The following is a 14,269-nucleotide window of genomic DNA, read 5'->3' on the forward strand; positions in this document are numbered from 1 at the left end:
TCCCGTAATTTATATATATAAATTACAAGCAGGAGCTGGAGTTTACTCTTTTGGGCAGGTGGTCCTCTACTTATACCCAGAATTGTACCTAGAATTATGGTTGTTAAGTCATGGCAACTGTTAAATAAAAGTGATGGACATTAAGCAAGCATGGCATTCCTTAAGCAAGCCCATTGTACCTAATGGGTGTTTTTTGCTGAAAATCAGAAGTAAACACTGGTTTCCAGCAAAACTATCACAAATGATATAACTGCAGGACTCTGCAAATGGCTATAAACTTGGATTGGTTGCCAAGCACCCAAAATGCAATCATGTGCTTGCGGAAGGGGCAGCCATTGGATCTTCAAAACCGGGTTGTAAGTAGTTCTGGGGAGATCCATCGTAGATTCAAACTGTCATTAAGCGACTAGTTGTAAGTTGAGGACTACCTGTAAACTCTTTCTTTCCAATGAACTTAAATGTAAACATTAATTAAACATTCATGCTAATTATCCCAACACCAGAGTGAGCATTCCAAAGGGTGGGAACATGGGGGGAAAATGGTGATAAGATTTGCCCTTTTACCCAGCTTCCTTGTGAGTTGAATTCTGGAAATCTTCTCTGCTATTTGCACTATTTATGCTCACTTAGCTGTTCAGGGTACTATTTCCTTGAAGGCTAGAAAACAAGGGGAAGCCAAAATAACATTGTAAACATAGTAGCAGACACAGTCATGTGATTTTATAATTAGTGACAACTTTGCTTAAAGACCAAGTTGTTGCTCCCAATTGTGGTTGCTAAGGGAGGACTTCCTGTAAAGTACAGTCAGATTTACAGGATTATCATTGGCCCCACTGCATTGAACCTGCCAAGAAATTATCCATACAAAGACTAAAACTACATTAATATTGGTTATTATTATACACACAACAATGTGCAATTGCACTTGCCAGTTCTTTAGCTGGTGTTGGCCCTCAAACGCATCAAGTTCTTCCCAAGAACTAGGATGTCATAATGTTTTGTTGTAGTATATGTGTGGATCCAAACAGTGTGGTCTTTTGTAATTGAAAAATGGAAATTTTATCGGCGTGCAGGTTTTCTAATTGCCATCCAAGACTTTTTGGCATTGTACCCAAGGTGGTGATAACCACCACAGTCAGTTCATGCCATAATCTTTCAACTTTGATTTTCAGAGCTTGATACCTTGTGAGTCTTTGTCTTCTCTTCTGTTATCCCCTGATATTGTCACTTTAAATTATCCACGCATTCTTTTTTTCAACCACAAATCTGGTGTAATATGCCAAGACTTTATCAGTTTGTACTTGGAAATCTCACAATATTTTATCTTGCTCATTTTTGGCAACTTATGTGTTTCCATAAATTTTTTATTACTGGCATATGATAATTTATACAGATTTCCAGTGAATTTTATATTGGCACTATGCTATGTTGTTGTTTATAAGTTTCTGCAGTCTCCTTGCACAAGCTGAATATATAATCTACTATTTCTTCTGTATCTTTGCACAATCTGCACTTTGAGATGACTTTGTTTGGTTTGTTTAAAGTAGAGAGATAAAAGAACAAAAACTAATAACACAGAAAAAGTCAAAAGCGTGAGAAAGAAAAAGACATACAAAGACTTCCGTTTTTCTTCTACAGCAAGTATAAGTACAAATTTACATAGACCTCTTACTCTTAAGTTTGCAACATAACTTTCATTTTTCTATTATTTTTTCTAATCACCAGATCCTTATATCATAATTTCATTTGTTTGCATTTCATGCAAAAAATCCCAAAGCATCTTCCAATCAGCACTGAAATTAATTATTTTCTTTAACCAAAGCTGTCAATTTTGCCATCTCAGCCAACTCCATCAACTTCACCACCCATTCTTCCATTCTAGATAATGTCAGATCCATTCTAGGTAATGTGCGTATAAAAGTCTTGCCACTGTTGTCAAATATGGGAAAAAAACTTCCTTGAGTGTGTGCTCAGCTGTTTGACCATCAGTCCCAAGAGGAACATTTTGTTTCAGTTATAGATCAGTTTTTAAACTTATCTAAATCAATGTGTGTATTTGAATCTAGAGCAGTGGTTCTCAACCTGTGAGTCGGGACCCCATTTGGGGTCGAACGACCATTTCACAGGGATCGCCAAACAATGCAGTCAGCCATTTTTTTCCCCTTTTCCTTAGCTGTGCTACTCCCTTTTATTCTACTGGCTTTTGAAAGCCAATAGAATTAGACTCTCTTGAGTAGAGTCTAATTCTATTGGCTTTCAAAAGCCAATAGGAATTGTCCAGGCTGTGTCTGCCCTGCTGAGCCCGCCAAAAGTCCCATTTTGCAAACGGTGCTGCACCAGTTGAGTAGTCCTCGACTTACGACCGGCTGAATAGTCCTCAACTTACGACCGGTTGGGAGTCGCGGCATTAAAAAGGTTGAGAACCACTGATCTAGAGGTTTTGGGTTTTTTAAAATGCTCATCGAACTTCCAACAGGAAACATGGTTGAATGCATATTATCACATAATGCTTCCCCTCCCAAAGAGAACCCAGTTGCTCTTTCCATCCTAGAAGACAGATTTTTTTCCCCTGCCCGCTGTCTTTATGAATATTGGACAGGGAAAGGAGTAGGGCAGTGGTGGCAAACCTATGGCATGCATGCCAGAGGTGGCACTCGGAGCCCTCTCTGTGGGCATGTGCGCCATCGCCCCAGCCCCGCCTCTCCCCATCGCCCCCTCCTCACCAGCAGCCCCCCTGGAGGAGAGTTGTCCCCAGGCTCGGCCTGCGCGGAGTAGTGCAGCCAAGAACATGGTAGCTGGGCAGCAGGGACAAGATTCCGCCCTCATACCCTTTTGCATGCAGATGCTGCTGTGAGCAGGCGGGGGGGTGAGTGGAGCAGGGGGTGGCAGGGGGCGGGGTGGTTTTGGGGCACTCGGCCTCTAAAAGATTCGCCATCACTGGGATAGGGTGAATATTGAAACCTGTTGCTGCTGTTCTCAGAACCAACTCTTCTCATGCTTGAACCTGGCTTGTGTTTCCCCTCCAGTTCCTTCTTGGTGGAAAAACAGCCTCCACAAGTTTTAAAGACACAGACCAAATTTCAAGCCAGCGTCCGCTTCTTGCTGGGACCTCATTTACTCAAGCATCCGCCAACATCATTTCTGGTCACGGCTGACATTGTGACGGAAAAACAGGCCCGAGAACTGACTGCCAATCATTCTCCCTCTGTCTTTAGGTGAGAGACATGGTTGCAACCTCAGTGTCTCCCTGCTGATGGCTTTGTTTCCAAGTTTCTTAAAAAAAAATGTATTTGGGGTGAGAAGAGGATCAGGGCATAGATTCTTAAACACAGATCTTAACGTAGAGTGAGAAAATTTCACACGAACCGTTCACAGGAATTGCTTTTAAATACACTTTCAGGGTTCCACATATGAACTATTTCCCTCTTTTCATGTTCTCTTAACGAGAAAGAAGAGCTGCCAAAATGAGGAATGATTTATCTCATGTAGCTAGTGAACATCTGTAGTAACTTACCGAAGGTGGAGAGGACGAAGTACCTAAAATGAATAAAGTTCATCTTCAACTCAAATGATATCTAGATAAGAGAAATGTATCACAATATTGCCCAGAGAAGTTTTGAAGTTATTCTTAATAATATGGTAAAAGATAGATTTATAGGTATATGAAAACACTGAGTGCAGGAGGGAAAATTAGTAGCTTTAATTTTGTGCACCTGCCTATTAGTCTCCAATTTAAAAAGCAGTCATTCTGTTATTTCTTGACAACATAATGGGGTGGCCTGTTTCCTCTCCTCAAAACTAATGTTTCAAAATGAAATATTTTAAAAAAACAAAAATAGCTTCAGTCTTTATCTATAGGAGAGTTGTTTTCACTATAGCACATAAACAAACTTTGGAGTGGGAACTCTCTCTACAAAAGTTGAGTTTGTCACACTTCCTGGTAGTAGAGGAACCAGCTCATGATCTCGGTTTTTCTTTCGATTTCAGTGAAAGCACTGGAGAGATTGTAAACAACACAGCATCGCTGGATATAAATGCCTCCAGCAATTCTTGTACCTCTCAGTTCAAGAATTTGGTAAGTGGAATGAGAAAAAGTGAGTGGGAGAGAATTCAAACACCCTAACTGGTGAAATGGGCTGTAAATTGGGATGAAGCCGGTGGGAAGCAACTTACCCAAAAATTGCAGAGAAAGCAAAATTGGAGGAGGGGGCATGGTGGTGTTGGTCATCTCGGTCATTATGCATATGTATGTAAGCTCAAATCAGTTTACAAGAAATCCCCAGAAGCAACTCACATTCAAACCATGGCCAGTATTGCACCATGATTAACTTTAGAAACGTGGCAGTGTAAGGGGGTCTTGAACCATCATTTGGGCTGATGTAGCTCAGGTCTGATTCATACTTGCACCATGACAAGATGCTGGAAGTGTTAGGAAATGGTAGGAAAGAATATATATTTTTAGATACGTTCCCATCTAGATAACAGTAAGAGGAAATGGATGCAGCAGGGAGAACATTTCTAATCCAAGTGTCTTCCTTCTAGTAAGGGAACTTTTTAAAAAATGATTTCCCTCACCTTCAGGACTGTTGCTTTTTTTTTTTTTTTAATCCTCATCTCATTGTATTTCATGTGTGGACAAACAGCTGTTGCTGTATCAATCAAAAAGCGCCTGCAGCTTTTCTATGTTGCCCAGCTTAATGGAAGGTTACAAATGTAGATCAAAGACACCAGGATCCTCTATAAAATCCCATGAATGAGTGCGTGTCCCTTTGGGCTGCACAGTGCCCAGATTAAAAAAAAAAGAAAGGGTGATTTGGTGTGCTCAAAAGATGTCCATGTAGTGCACATTGGCCTCTCCTTAGTCCAATATATCTTTTCCTAAAATTGTGCAGTAGCTGTGCAAGCCCAGGGAAAAGTATGGCTCCTTTTAAGGAGTCACTGAGAGATGTAGTAGAAGTGTCCCGTTGCTGGGAATCGCCTTTTCTCCTTCAAACCCAAATGGTTGCTCAGCCCTACAAGAGATGCTTTGCTTAGAAGCAAGCTTGACGAGTTTTGTCATTCAAGAAGGTCGTGGGGGGAGGGGTGTCAACTAATTATAAGCCGGGAGCTAAGATTTGGAACAGATTTTCCCATGCGATTTGCCTTTTCTCATCTTCAGCTTCTCAAAAAGATCAAGCGTTGTGACCGCAAGAGCACAGAATCTGTAACAGAAGAGAAGTGTGCCGTCCTCTTCAGTGCCAATGTTTGCCTTGGGCCCAACCAAACCAACTTCCACCTACAGGTAGCAACGCCATGCGGGGGCTGTTTTATTATTAGCCCTGGAGATATATAAAGTGCTGCTGATACTGGTTTATTGCTGCCTTGAGAGGAGGACACAAATAGGTTAGGCAAAGCCTTGAAAAGAACCCAGTGACCAGTTCACTGGCCTTCACTGTCTCCTCTCTTCCGTCTTGAGCAGTTTGGCACCAGAGATATAAGCGGGATGCAAATTTCTAGGTCTGGCAACAAGGTTTTGCAGCGCCCTTTTGGGAGGAATAATTGGACGCACATGAGAAGAAACATTAAAAAAAATGGGGCGGTATCATGATTGGTTCTTTATCCATGCAAATTTCCTTCTCTTGCCCCAGGTTTCCTTCAGTAGAACTTGGCAAGAATTCTGTTTCGAATAATAGTGTCATTAATCAGGCATTAAGCCCCAGATTCCAACAACAGACAGATAGTTGGTTGTCAGCCCAAGTGGGCCAGACATTTGTATTAGGCTCAAACAGATAAAAATCAAATCTTTAACGGAATGAGAGAGACTTAAGTAAGAAATTGAAGCCTTTAAAAATATATGTGGGCTTCACAGGATCTAATATAGTATATGTCTATATTGCACCATCTTTTCCATCTTGTAATGAATTGAGCTTCGTTACAAGATCCTTAGGTCTGATTGGAATACCTTGCTTTTCTGAGAAGATCAAGAGTTATGGAAGTTGAAATGAGTAGAGAAAGTTGGGAAAAATTGTCAATTTGCCAGGATCCTATCCTAAACCCTTTCGTTCAATATGTTACAGTAAGGGAAGGCTTCGGGTAGCTGTCCTTCTCCGTGCAGTCATTTCTTGCCCTGCAGTCTGCCCTAAAAGTGGTTTAGACTGGCTTGAATCCTGCACAAAGTCACTCCTGCTGAGAGTTCAGAATAGATCTTGCTACATAGATCTATGTAGATCTATGATAGTGGGTGCGAATGATAGTGGGTACTCCTCGATACACCCACGTTACACCTATCCTCCGTGAGCTGCACTGGTTGCCTATTGGTCTCCGGGTCCAATTCAAGGTGTTGGTTATTACCTTTAAAGCCCTATATGGCTCAGGGCCAGGCTATTTGCGAGACTGCCTACTACCTCATAGTTCCCTTCGTCCGGTTAGATCCCACAGGCTGGGCCTCCTTCAGGTCCCGTTGGCCAAGCAGTGCCATTTGGCGGGGCCGTGGAGGAGGGCTTTCTCTGTGATGGCGCCCACGTCTTGGAACCAGCTCCCCCCGGAGATTAGGACCGCTCCCACCCTGTTGGTTTTCCGCAAGCTGCTTAAGACCTGGCTTTTCCGGCAGGCCTGGGGTTTATAAAATCTGACCCCTGGATGAATGTTACTGTATTGTTTGTCTTGTTAAGTTATATTGTGTTTTTATTGTTAGCCGCCCAGAGTCCTGCGGGAGTGGGGCGGTTTATAAATTTTAAAAATAAAATAAAATAATAATAAATAAATCTACTTTGGGGTTCTAAGCTGATCAGTCAGAGAGAAATACGAAGACAGCAGGCCAGCTTTAAAGAAAATCATCATTTGTTAATTACAACTCTTTCTTCCCTTTTGCCATTCTAGGCTCTGTCGCTGCCCGTTGTGGTGATTGTCCATGGAAATCAGGACAACAATGCCAAAGCCACCATCTTATGGGACAATGCTTTTGCTGCTCCTGTAAGTGACAGATGCAGATTAAGACTGCGAGTCATTAGGGGAAGAAGTTAATGCAGACATTTAATTGTCAAAAAGTGTGAATTTCCCCCCCACACACACTTATCTTAGGGGAAGGATTTGAACCTGTGAGCTTCCAGAAATCTAAGCCAGCTTGTAAAAAAAAAAAAGGATGCTAGGAGCAACCTCTCTTTTTTCTTTTTCTTTTTAATTTTTTAATCAACCTCTCTCTGCCCACAGATTCCCCATCTCCAGCCTAGAACCCGTCCCTAATACCTATCATACCAATAGGAGAGGATCTGGTGGGACAGTTCAGTTCAGGGTTAAATTCTTACTCAGTCGTGAAAATCACTGGAAGAGTTTAGAAGGGCAAAGATTGGGGAAAATCATGGACATGGCCAAAAATTCTCAAAGGAAAGTAAGATATAAACTAAAACTAATTTTGCCATTTGTAAAATCTGAAGAACCTGAGGCCAATGTAGAGTGGCCTCTCACTCCACCATTATGCCAGTTTCTGGAAAGGAAAAATTGTCATAATAAACTTTCTCCATGGGGCCCAACAGCTTTTCGTATTTCAGGCAGAACTGTAACATGGAAACCTAATAATAGCTCCATTGGTATAAACTGGCTAACACATACTGGTAAGGTAGTAAGAAAACCAAGGTAAGATTTAGAGTTTCTGTTCTTAGTGAAGGTTATTTTTTAGTACCAGATCTGCTTTTGGGGAAAACATAGGATACGGAGTACTGTTATCTGCTACAGCTGGAGTGTGTGTGATGCTCTGTCTCTTATTCTGTTCCAGGATCGCGTTCCCTTTGTGGTGGCTGAGCGTGTTAGCTGGAAGGCAATGTGTGACACTCTCAACCAGAAGTTCCTTGCTGAGGTGCAAACTACAAAAGGTCTACTCAAGGATCATTATTTCTTCTTGGCCCAGAAGATCTTTGGTGACAACATCACCAGTCTAGAGGAACTACAGAGATGCCATGTGTCCTGGTCCCAATTCAATAAGGTCTTTTGATGGGCTTTGTCAGAAGGGTGATACGATAGCTTCTTGAGCTTATCTGAATAGTGTCATCTGCTTCTCACACTCACCTTGTAACTTATAGGAGATGCTTCCTGGTAGAGGATTCACATTTTGGCAATGGTTTGAAGGCATTCTTGACCTCACCAAGAAATACCTGAAGAACTATTGGTCTGACAGGTAAGAAAATAAATGGATCAAACCAGGATGCATTAGATAATTCAGTTTGGTGCAGTGGTTGAAGTGCTGAACTAGGAATGAGGAGATTGAGTTCTAGTCCTGCCCTAGGCATGAAAGCCGGCTGGGTGACTCTGGACTAGTCACTATGCCTCAGCCTAAACTTTCCTAGCATTTTTGTTGTGGGGAAAAAAGAAAGGAGGAGCATTATGTAGACCAGTCAAAGTGTTGGCTTCCGTAGGTTTAATCCTGTTAAACAAATGTAATTAGTTTTACCTCCTTATCTTGAGTCTCCCCTCCTCCTTTTCTCTTTGGTTCACCTCCAGCTATGCGCTGCTTCTGGAAGCACCAATCAGCTGGAACGCTGTGGCGCTTCTGGGGCTTCTTTCGAACCCCAACAATCCTGCAGCTCCAGCTGTCTCTCCCTCAGGCTTGGGTCGCTTCAGCTCATTCTCCTCCCCCGCTACACTTGTCTAGGAGGGTCGCATACCACCTGCCACATGCCAAAATACCACTGGTGGTACGCATACTCACCGGTTGAAAAGCCCTGATGCAGACAAGCTTGAGTTGTAAAAGATAAAGGTTGGGTATAAAAAAAATAGTCATTATAAAACTGAATTAGGAATGAAAGCCTGAAAACGTAATTAGTTTTCCTTCCAATTTTTTTCAGTATAAGAAAGCATATTTATTGACCAGGTCATTTGAGTCTTGATACTAGCCCATACTGATACTCACCGAATAAGAAATGTTCAGCTAGTTTTTTTTTTTTTCCAATTTCACAATCAGAGCGGGTGCAATTTTTTTTCTTTTAACCGTTACTACAATTCTCTAAGTCCTGCAGTGTTGATTATTGATTTTCTCCTCTGTTTTTTTTCTCTATCTGTCAATGTTGTTCGTGCAGACTGATTATGGGCTTTGTCAGCAAGCAATATGTCTTCAATTACCTGAGCAATGCACCAGCTGGGACTTTCCTCTTACGTTTCAGTGACTCTGAGATCGGGGGCATCAGCATCGCCTATGTTAACTACTTCCCAGATGGTATGCCTTTGCATAGGACAGCCCCAAATTCACAGAGCTTAAAGCAGAGGAAAATAGGTTTTTCTGTCTCTTCGTCACTTTGATGAAATCCTTTTAACTTTTACTTGGAAGTCAGCATTGTTGAAGAGGAGTATAATTTTATTATATTTATATTCCACCCCACTGCAAGCGATTCTGGGCAATTTATAATGGTTAAAACTTTTAATAACCAAAGGGCAATATAAAAACAGTACAAGACAAAAGAACAGCAATGGCAAAGAAATCAAACCCAGAAGGGGACAGAAAGAAAGAATGGAGCTCTCCTGAGGTTGGGCAAAGAGTCAGCTCTTTAAGGCCCTTCGAAACACCAGTGGGACCATTTACATTTCAGGGGGAACTTCATTCCCAACCGCAGGCACTGCTGCAGAGAGGGCACACTTCCGGAGTCCCAATAGGTGGCAATGTTTAATTGACAGAGCCCAGAGTGCACCAACTCTGTCAGATTGAACCTGTTGAGGAGATACTATGGGAGACAGGTGGTCCCTCAAATAACTAGGCTCTATGTCATGTGGGGCTTAATAGATAGCAACCAGCACCTTGAATTACGCGCCAAAGCAAACTGGCCACCAGTGCAGTTCACATAAAGCAGAGGTGTTACGTGGGCACATTGTGGCAAACCCATCACTGCCCACGAGATTGCATTCTGGAGGAGCTGAAGTTTTCAAGTGATCTTCAAGAGCAGCCCCATGTAGACAACATTGCAGTAGTCAAGCTGTGAAATGATCGGGCATAAGTGACTGACTGAAGGACACCCTCCCCCCAATTTAGGAAAAGGCACAGATGAAATTGGGCAAAAGCCTTCCAGCTGCCACCTGCTTCAGTGAGCAGGAAGACCTCCAAATTATGTACTATCCTTGGTGAAATTCTGTACAAAGTCAAAGTTGGAATATCCCCAGATCTGGGTGATCCAAACACTCATGGTCATTTGGTCTTGGTAGGACAGCTCCTCCCAATCCAAACCCAGATGTCCTCTAGGCACTGGGACAGAACCTTGACAGCTTCACTTGGCCAGCCTGGAGTCAAAAGGTATAATTGGGTACCATCGGCATACTGATGATACTGAACCCCAAAATGGCGGTTCACTCAGTAATTTCATACAGTGTTGAAAAGGAGGGGAGAGAATAGAACCCTGTGACACACCACAAGTGAGGGGCTTAAGAGAAAGTCTCTTCCCACCTACCAACTCCCACTGGAACCAGCCCCAGAGAACAAAAGAGAGCCGCTATAAAATGCCTCCAACTCAAGTCAGCTGAGAAGGATACTGTGATCAGTGATCTATGGAATCAAAAGCCACTGAGACCACCATCCCAGCTCTGCCAGAGATCAACAAGCTATGATTAGGAATAATACCCTAATCAACTTAGTAAGACTGTGGAAACTTCCCTTCTCCTTCACAGCTCTAAACGAGCAGGATTGGAAGGGAAGAATTGATCCCACTGATCTGAAAGGGCAAGGAATTAACTAATTTACATTCTAGCTCTCTGCCAACCTTTGGTTGGAAGAATTGCAGAGGTCGTGATGCCTGATCAGTTTCTGAACTCAGGTCATTCGTTCCTATTGTTGAGGTTTGGCCATTCTCCCCAGGGCATTGTGCAGGATGGGTGTGGTTATTCGTGCAAAGCAGCATTGCTGGAACTGGGTGTTGTTGAAACTCAGTACATCAGCATGAACATTACAATGCTGGGTCAAATTATCTACCCGGTATTATTCTACTTCTCTAATGAGCAGCAGTATTTGTTAGGGGTTTCATGTGAAATCTTTCATGTTGCTATCATGAAGCAGTTTCTGCTTCCACCATTTTATAGTAGCTTTCTTGAGTTTTCATGTATGTACAGTATATATATAGTGAGGAGACAGTATGTACTGTATGTATATGTATATGTATGTGTATATATATATATATGCAGGAAGTTTTTTTCAGACAGATGTCTAATTGATTACACCTTGACATTTTTTTTTAACTGCTATACTGCAGTTTTACTTTTTACAATCTCTTTTGCCTTGCAACCCCCAACTAGGGGCGTTAAGCAGGCTCAAGTCGCAACTGCAAAACATTACAAATCCAAATTTCTTTTTCTGACAAAGAATTAAAGAATTAAATTGGGAGACTAAGATGGCCATTTCGAGCTCATTCTGCTCTCTTCAGTTAGCCACACCCTTTATGGGATTCAAACCTGGGCAGTTTACATACTAGGCAGTGATTTAACCACCAAGCCACAGGCTCTCCTCCCTCTTTGCCAGCTGAGTCAAGGGAGTATATGCAGGAAGTTTTTTTCAGACAGATGTTTAATTGATTACACCTTGACACACGACTTGCAATTTGCCATCAAGCAGAACTCACCAGCAAGGTTTGACCACAGCTGTGCATACTCAGCACAAAGAGGATTTAAGACTCACAGGAACACTGTTATCTTACCAGAAGCAACTCCGGCATCTGACTTGTGTATCATGATTCTTGGAATCTAATTATTTATGGCCATGCCTTGTTGACTAACCACAACCTCATCTCTCCCTTGGTTTGCTGTTGTAAATTTGACTAGACTTTGGACTGCTCTACTTGGAAATTTGCCTTGCCCAATTAAGTTCTTATCATCAATTAACCACTGTTTCCTTGCTGTTGGGATTTGCAGAAGCAAGTCTTTCCCTTAACATGCCAAGTGTCTGGCTTGTGAAGGAGTGCTAAAAAAGCCAGCATGGGAAAATTGGACAGTTTCCCATGATTCACATGCACATCCTAGCATGGCAACAAGGGAGGCCCGATCACTGGTCCACCAGTTTGGAGATCATGTGGGCTGGAATTACTGCAGCAGGAAAGTTGGCAGTTGGAATGTGCTGGTTCTCCAGTAGGAAAGAACATATAGTATTGTGGTGAAGAACAGGAGTACAGTCAAGTGTTGGTGCAAGTATTTGACCTACCCAAGTTCTGCAGCTGCCTGGGCATTGACCTCTTGCATCTACAGCCAAAGCATTGCTTGTTCAGGCAACTACCAGGATCACCTATTGAATTATCGGCTAGTCTGCCTGTTGGACCATTGGACTTTAGTTCTTGCCCTGCATTGAAGATTGGAGATTGGATACATACTGCAAGATAATAGTGTGTCAGTTCAAACTCCCTTGGAGTTGGAGATTAGCCAGAGGAAGATGAAATGCATGTGTGGGAGGTAATGAGTTAAGCTGGAGAAGACTACAACAGTTAGAAATGCAGTGCAGCTGTTGAGTACAGCAGACAAAATTGGTGTAAGAATACTACTGACTGATGGCTAAGTTGCTTGACTGCTGAGTGGTTGGTTTCATCTGATGGAACGTGGGAAAGGGATGGCAGATGATGGACAGAGCATTTAATGGTAATATCCAGGTCATAATGGCCAAGGGACTGTATGATTGGAATGCAGGAGCAGGCCGCTCGATGGGAAGGTGGAGTAAAGTCATTCTGCCTTCCAGCCACAAGTATTAAGTCCCGATGCTAGGTTAACAAATCCTTGATGGCCTTGGCCTCTGATTGCTGCTGCTGCTAAATGTCAGGCCAGTCTGTAATAAACAGTGTGTGATCTTATTGTGCATGTAGTGGCCAAGACTGACTTGGGTTGGCCCAAAAGGGGATGCTCCTCTTCAGAGTTGTGCTCACCTGGGTATCAAATATGGTAGTCATGACCCCAGAATGGAGGATTGAGGTAGCTGCTGTTCAGAAGGCACCATTCCCTTAGCAGCTTTCAAGGGCACTGTCCTGAAGGTCACTGGATGTGAGGCTGAAGTGGGGCTGCAGAGAAAATTTGCCTCTGTTGCTGCTGTACTAGCCATTCCTGCCGGAGCTGCTCAATTCTATTGCTGGATTAGTGGTAGAATATTTGAGACTAATAGCTCTAATGTGCTCTCATGTGACAGAAAGTCACAAGAGCAACTCAGGAGTTCAGGGCCATCCTGACATTCATGGACCTGTCCCAGATCATTCAGGCCTGATACCCAGAGCAGTCATATGTTAGATCAGGATTTGTCTTGGGGCAGTTGCAATGTGATCTGAAGGTGGAGGACATTACCATCAATCCTTTGTCATGGTCAGATCAGTTTTTCGTTGCTTTTAAACTCACTGGTGCTACCCCCTCCCAGGCATCCAATGGACCTGGATGGATTTTAGAGGAATTTGGTTTCTTTCCTGAGGAACTGGTGAGCAATTTCCCCATCTGGAATGGATGGAAGTCAGTGGCCTTAGGTCAGATTGTTTCTGTGTGTTTCTCTATGTTCATTGATCTTGGGGGTTTTACTGGTTTTCTGGAGTTCTGGAAGTAAAATGACACAAGAGACTCCTAGAGGAAAGACAAAGTTTGAATTATGAGCCCAAATTAGGGATTACATCATAAGTGATAAAAGTGGTAAAATGTATTTTCTCCTCTCATCAACCTTTTAAAAATGACCCATTCCCTGTTGGGAAAGAAAGGGTCCCAAGAACATATTCAAGACTCTGTGAGAAATACTTTAGGCATATGACGGATAAAGCTACTGGGGGTTCACTTAGAATTAGATTCCAACTGGGTAACTAGTGAATGAGATGATCTTGTCCTGTTGCCTGGAAAGTATTTGCTCCTGTAAATACAGAGTCATTGAGATGGCTAACATGGACACCTGTCTTGTAGATCCTTGTTGTCCCTGGCTAATGAAGGCTCCCTTGGGGGGTGATATGTAGTTGGGAACACATGGTAAATGCAACCTTATATGAATGGATGGGTCCGCCTGCCTTGAAGGAGTTAGGTGCATCTCCTCCTCAATAAGTTGTAAAACTGGATCTGGGCAATTTTGGGCCAATCTCCAATTTCCCCTTTCCAGAGAAAGTAACTGAGAAGGTGACCAGGTTACAGCTTGAGAGGGTCCTGGAGTAAATGGATCATCTGGCCAGGTATAGAATGGACACATCACTGATCCTACAAGTTGATGATTTTGGCAAAGCCAGCATGGAGGTGTTGCGACTGTTCTGATTTTCCCAATTTTCTTTGGATACCATCAGTCATGATATCCTTCTGGATTAACCGTAGGGATTCAAAGTGGGATGCATTG

General features: G+C 42.7%; 1 protein-coding gene across 3 annotated transcripts in view; it reads left to right on the forward strand.

Moving 5' to 3' along the window:
* STAT6 (signal transducer and activator of transcription 6) overlaps window positions 1-14,269 on the forward strand; it is a 79,196-nt gene that overhangs the window by 55,439 nt on the left and 9,488 nt on the right. For all 3 annotated transcript variants that reach the window (XM_039365707.1, XM_039365708.1, XM_039365709.1), the window contains exons 9-15: window positions 3,027-3,215; window positions 3,988-4,075; window positions 5,159-5,281; window positions 6,859-6,951; window positions 7,751-7,957; window positions 8,055-8,149; window positions 9,048-9,184. In XM_039365707.1, coding sequence (XP_039221641.1) covers window positions 3,027-3,215; window positions 3,988-4,075; window positions 5,159-5,281; window positions 6,859-6,951; window positions 7,751-7,957; window positions 8,055-8,149; window positions 9,048-9,184 — 932 coding nt within the window. The remainder of the gene's footprint in view (window positions 1-3,026; window positions 3,216-3,987; window positions 4,076-5,158; window positions 5,282-6,858; window positions 6,952-7,750; window positions 7,958-8,054; window positions 8,150-9,047; window positions 9,185-14,269) is intronic.

Source organism: Crotalus tigris, unplaced genomic scaffold (assembly GCF_016545835.1).
Source record: "Crotalus tigris isolate CLP2741 ecotype Arizona unplaced genomic scaffold, ASM1654583v1 scf7180000020166.501630, whole genome shotgun sequence".
Classification (NCBI taxonomy): Eukaryota; Metazoa; Chordata; class Lepidosauria; order Squamata; family Viperidae; genus Crotalus; species Crotalus tigris.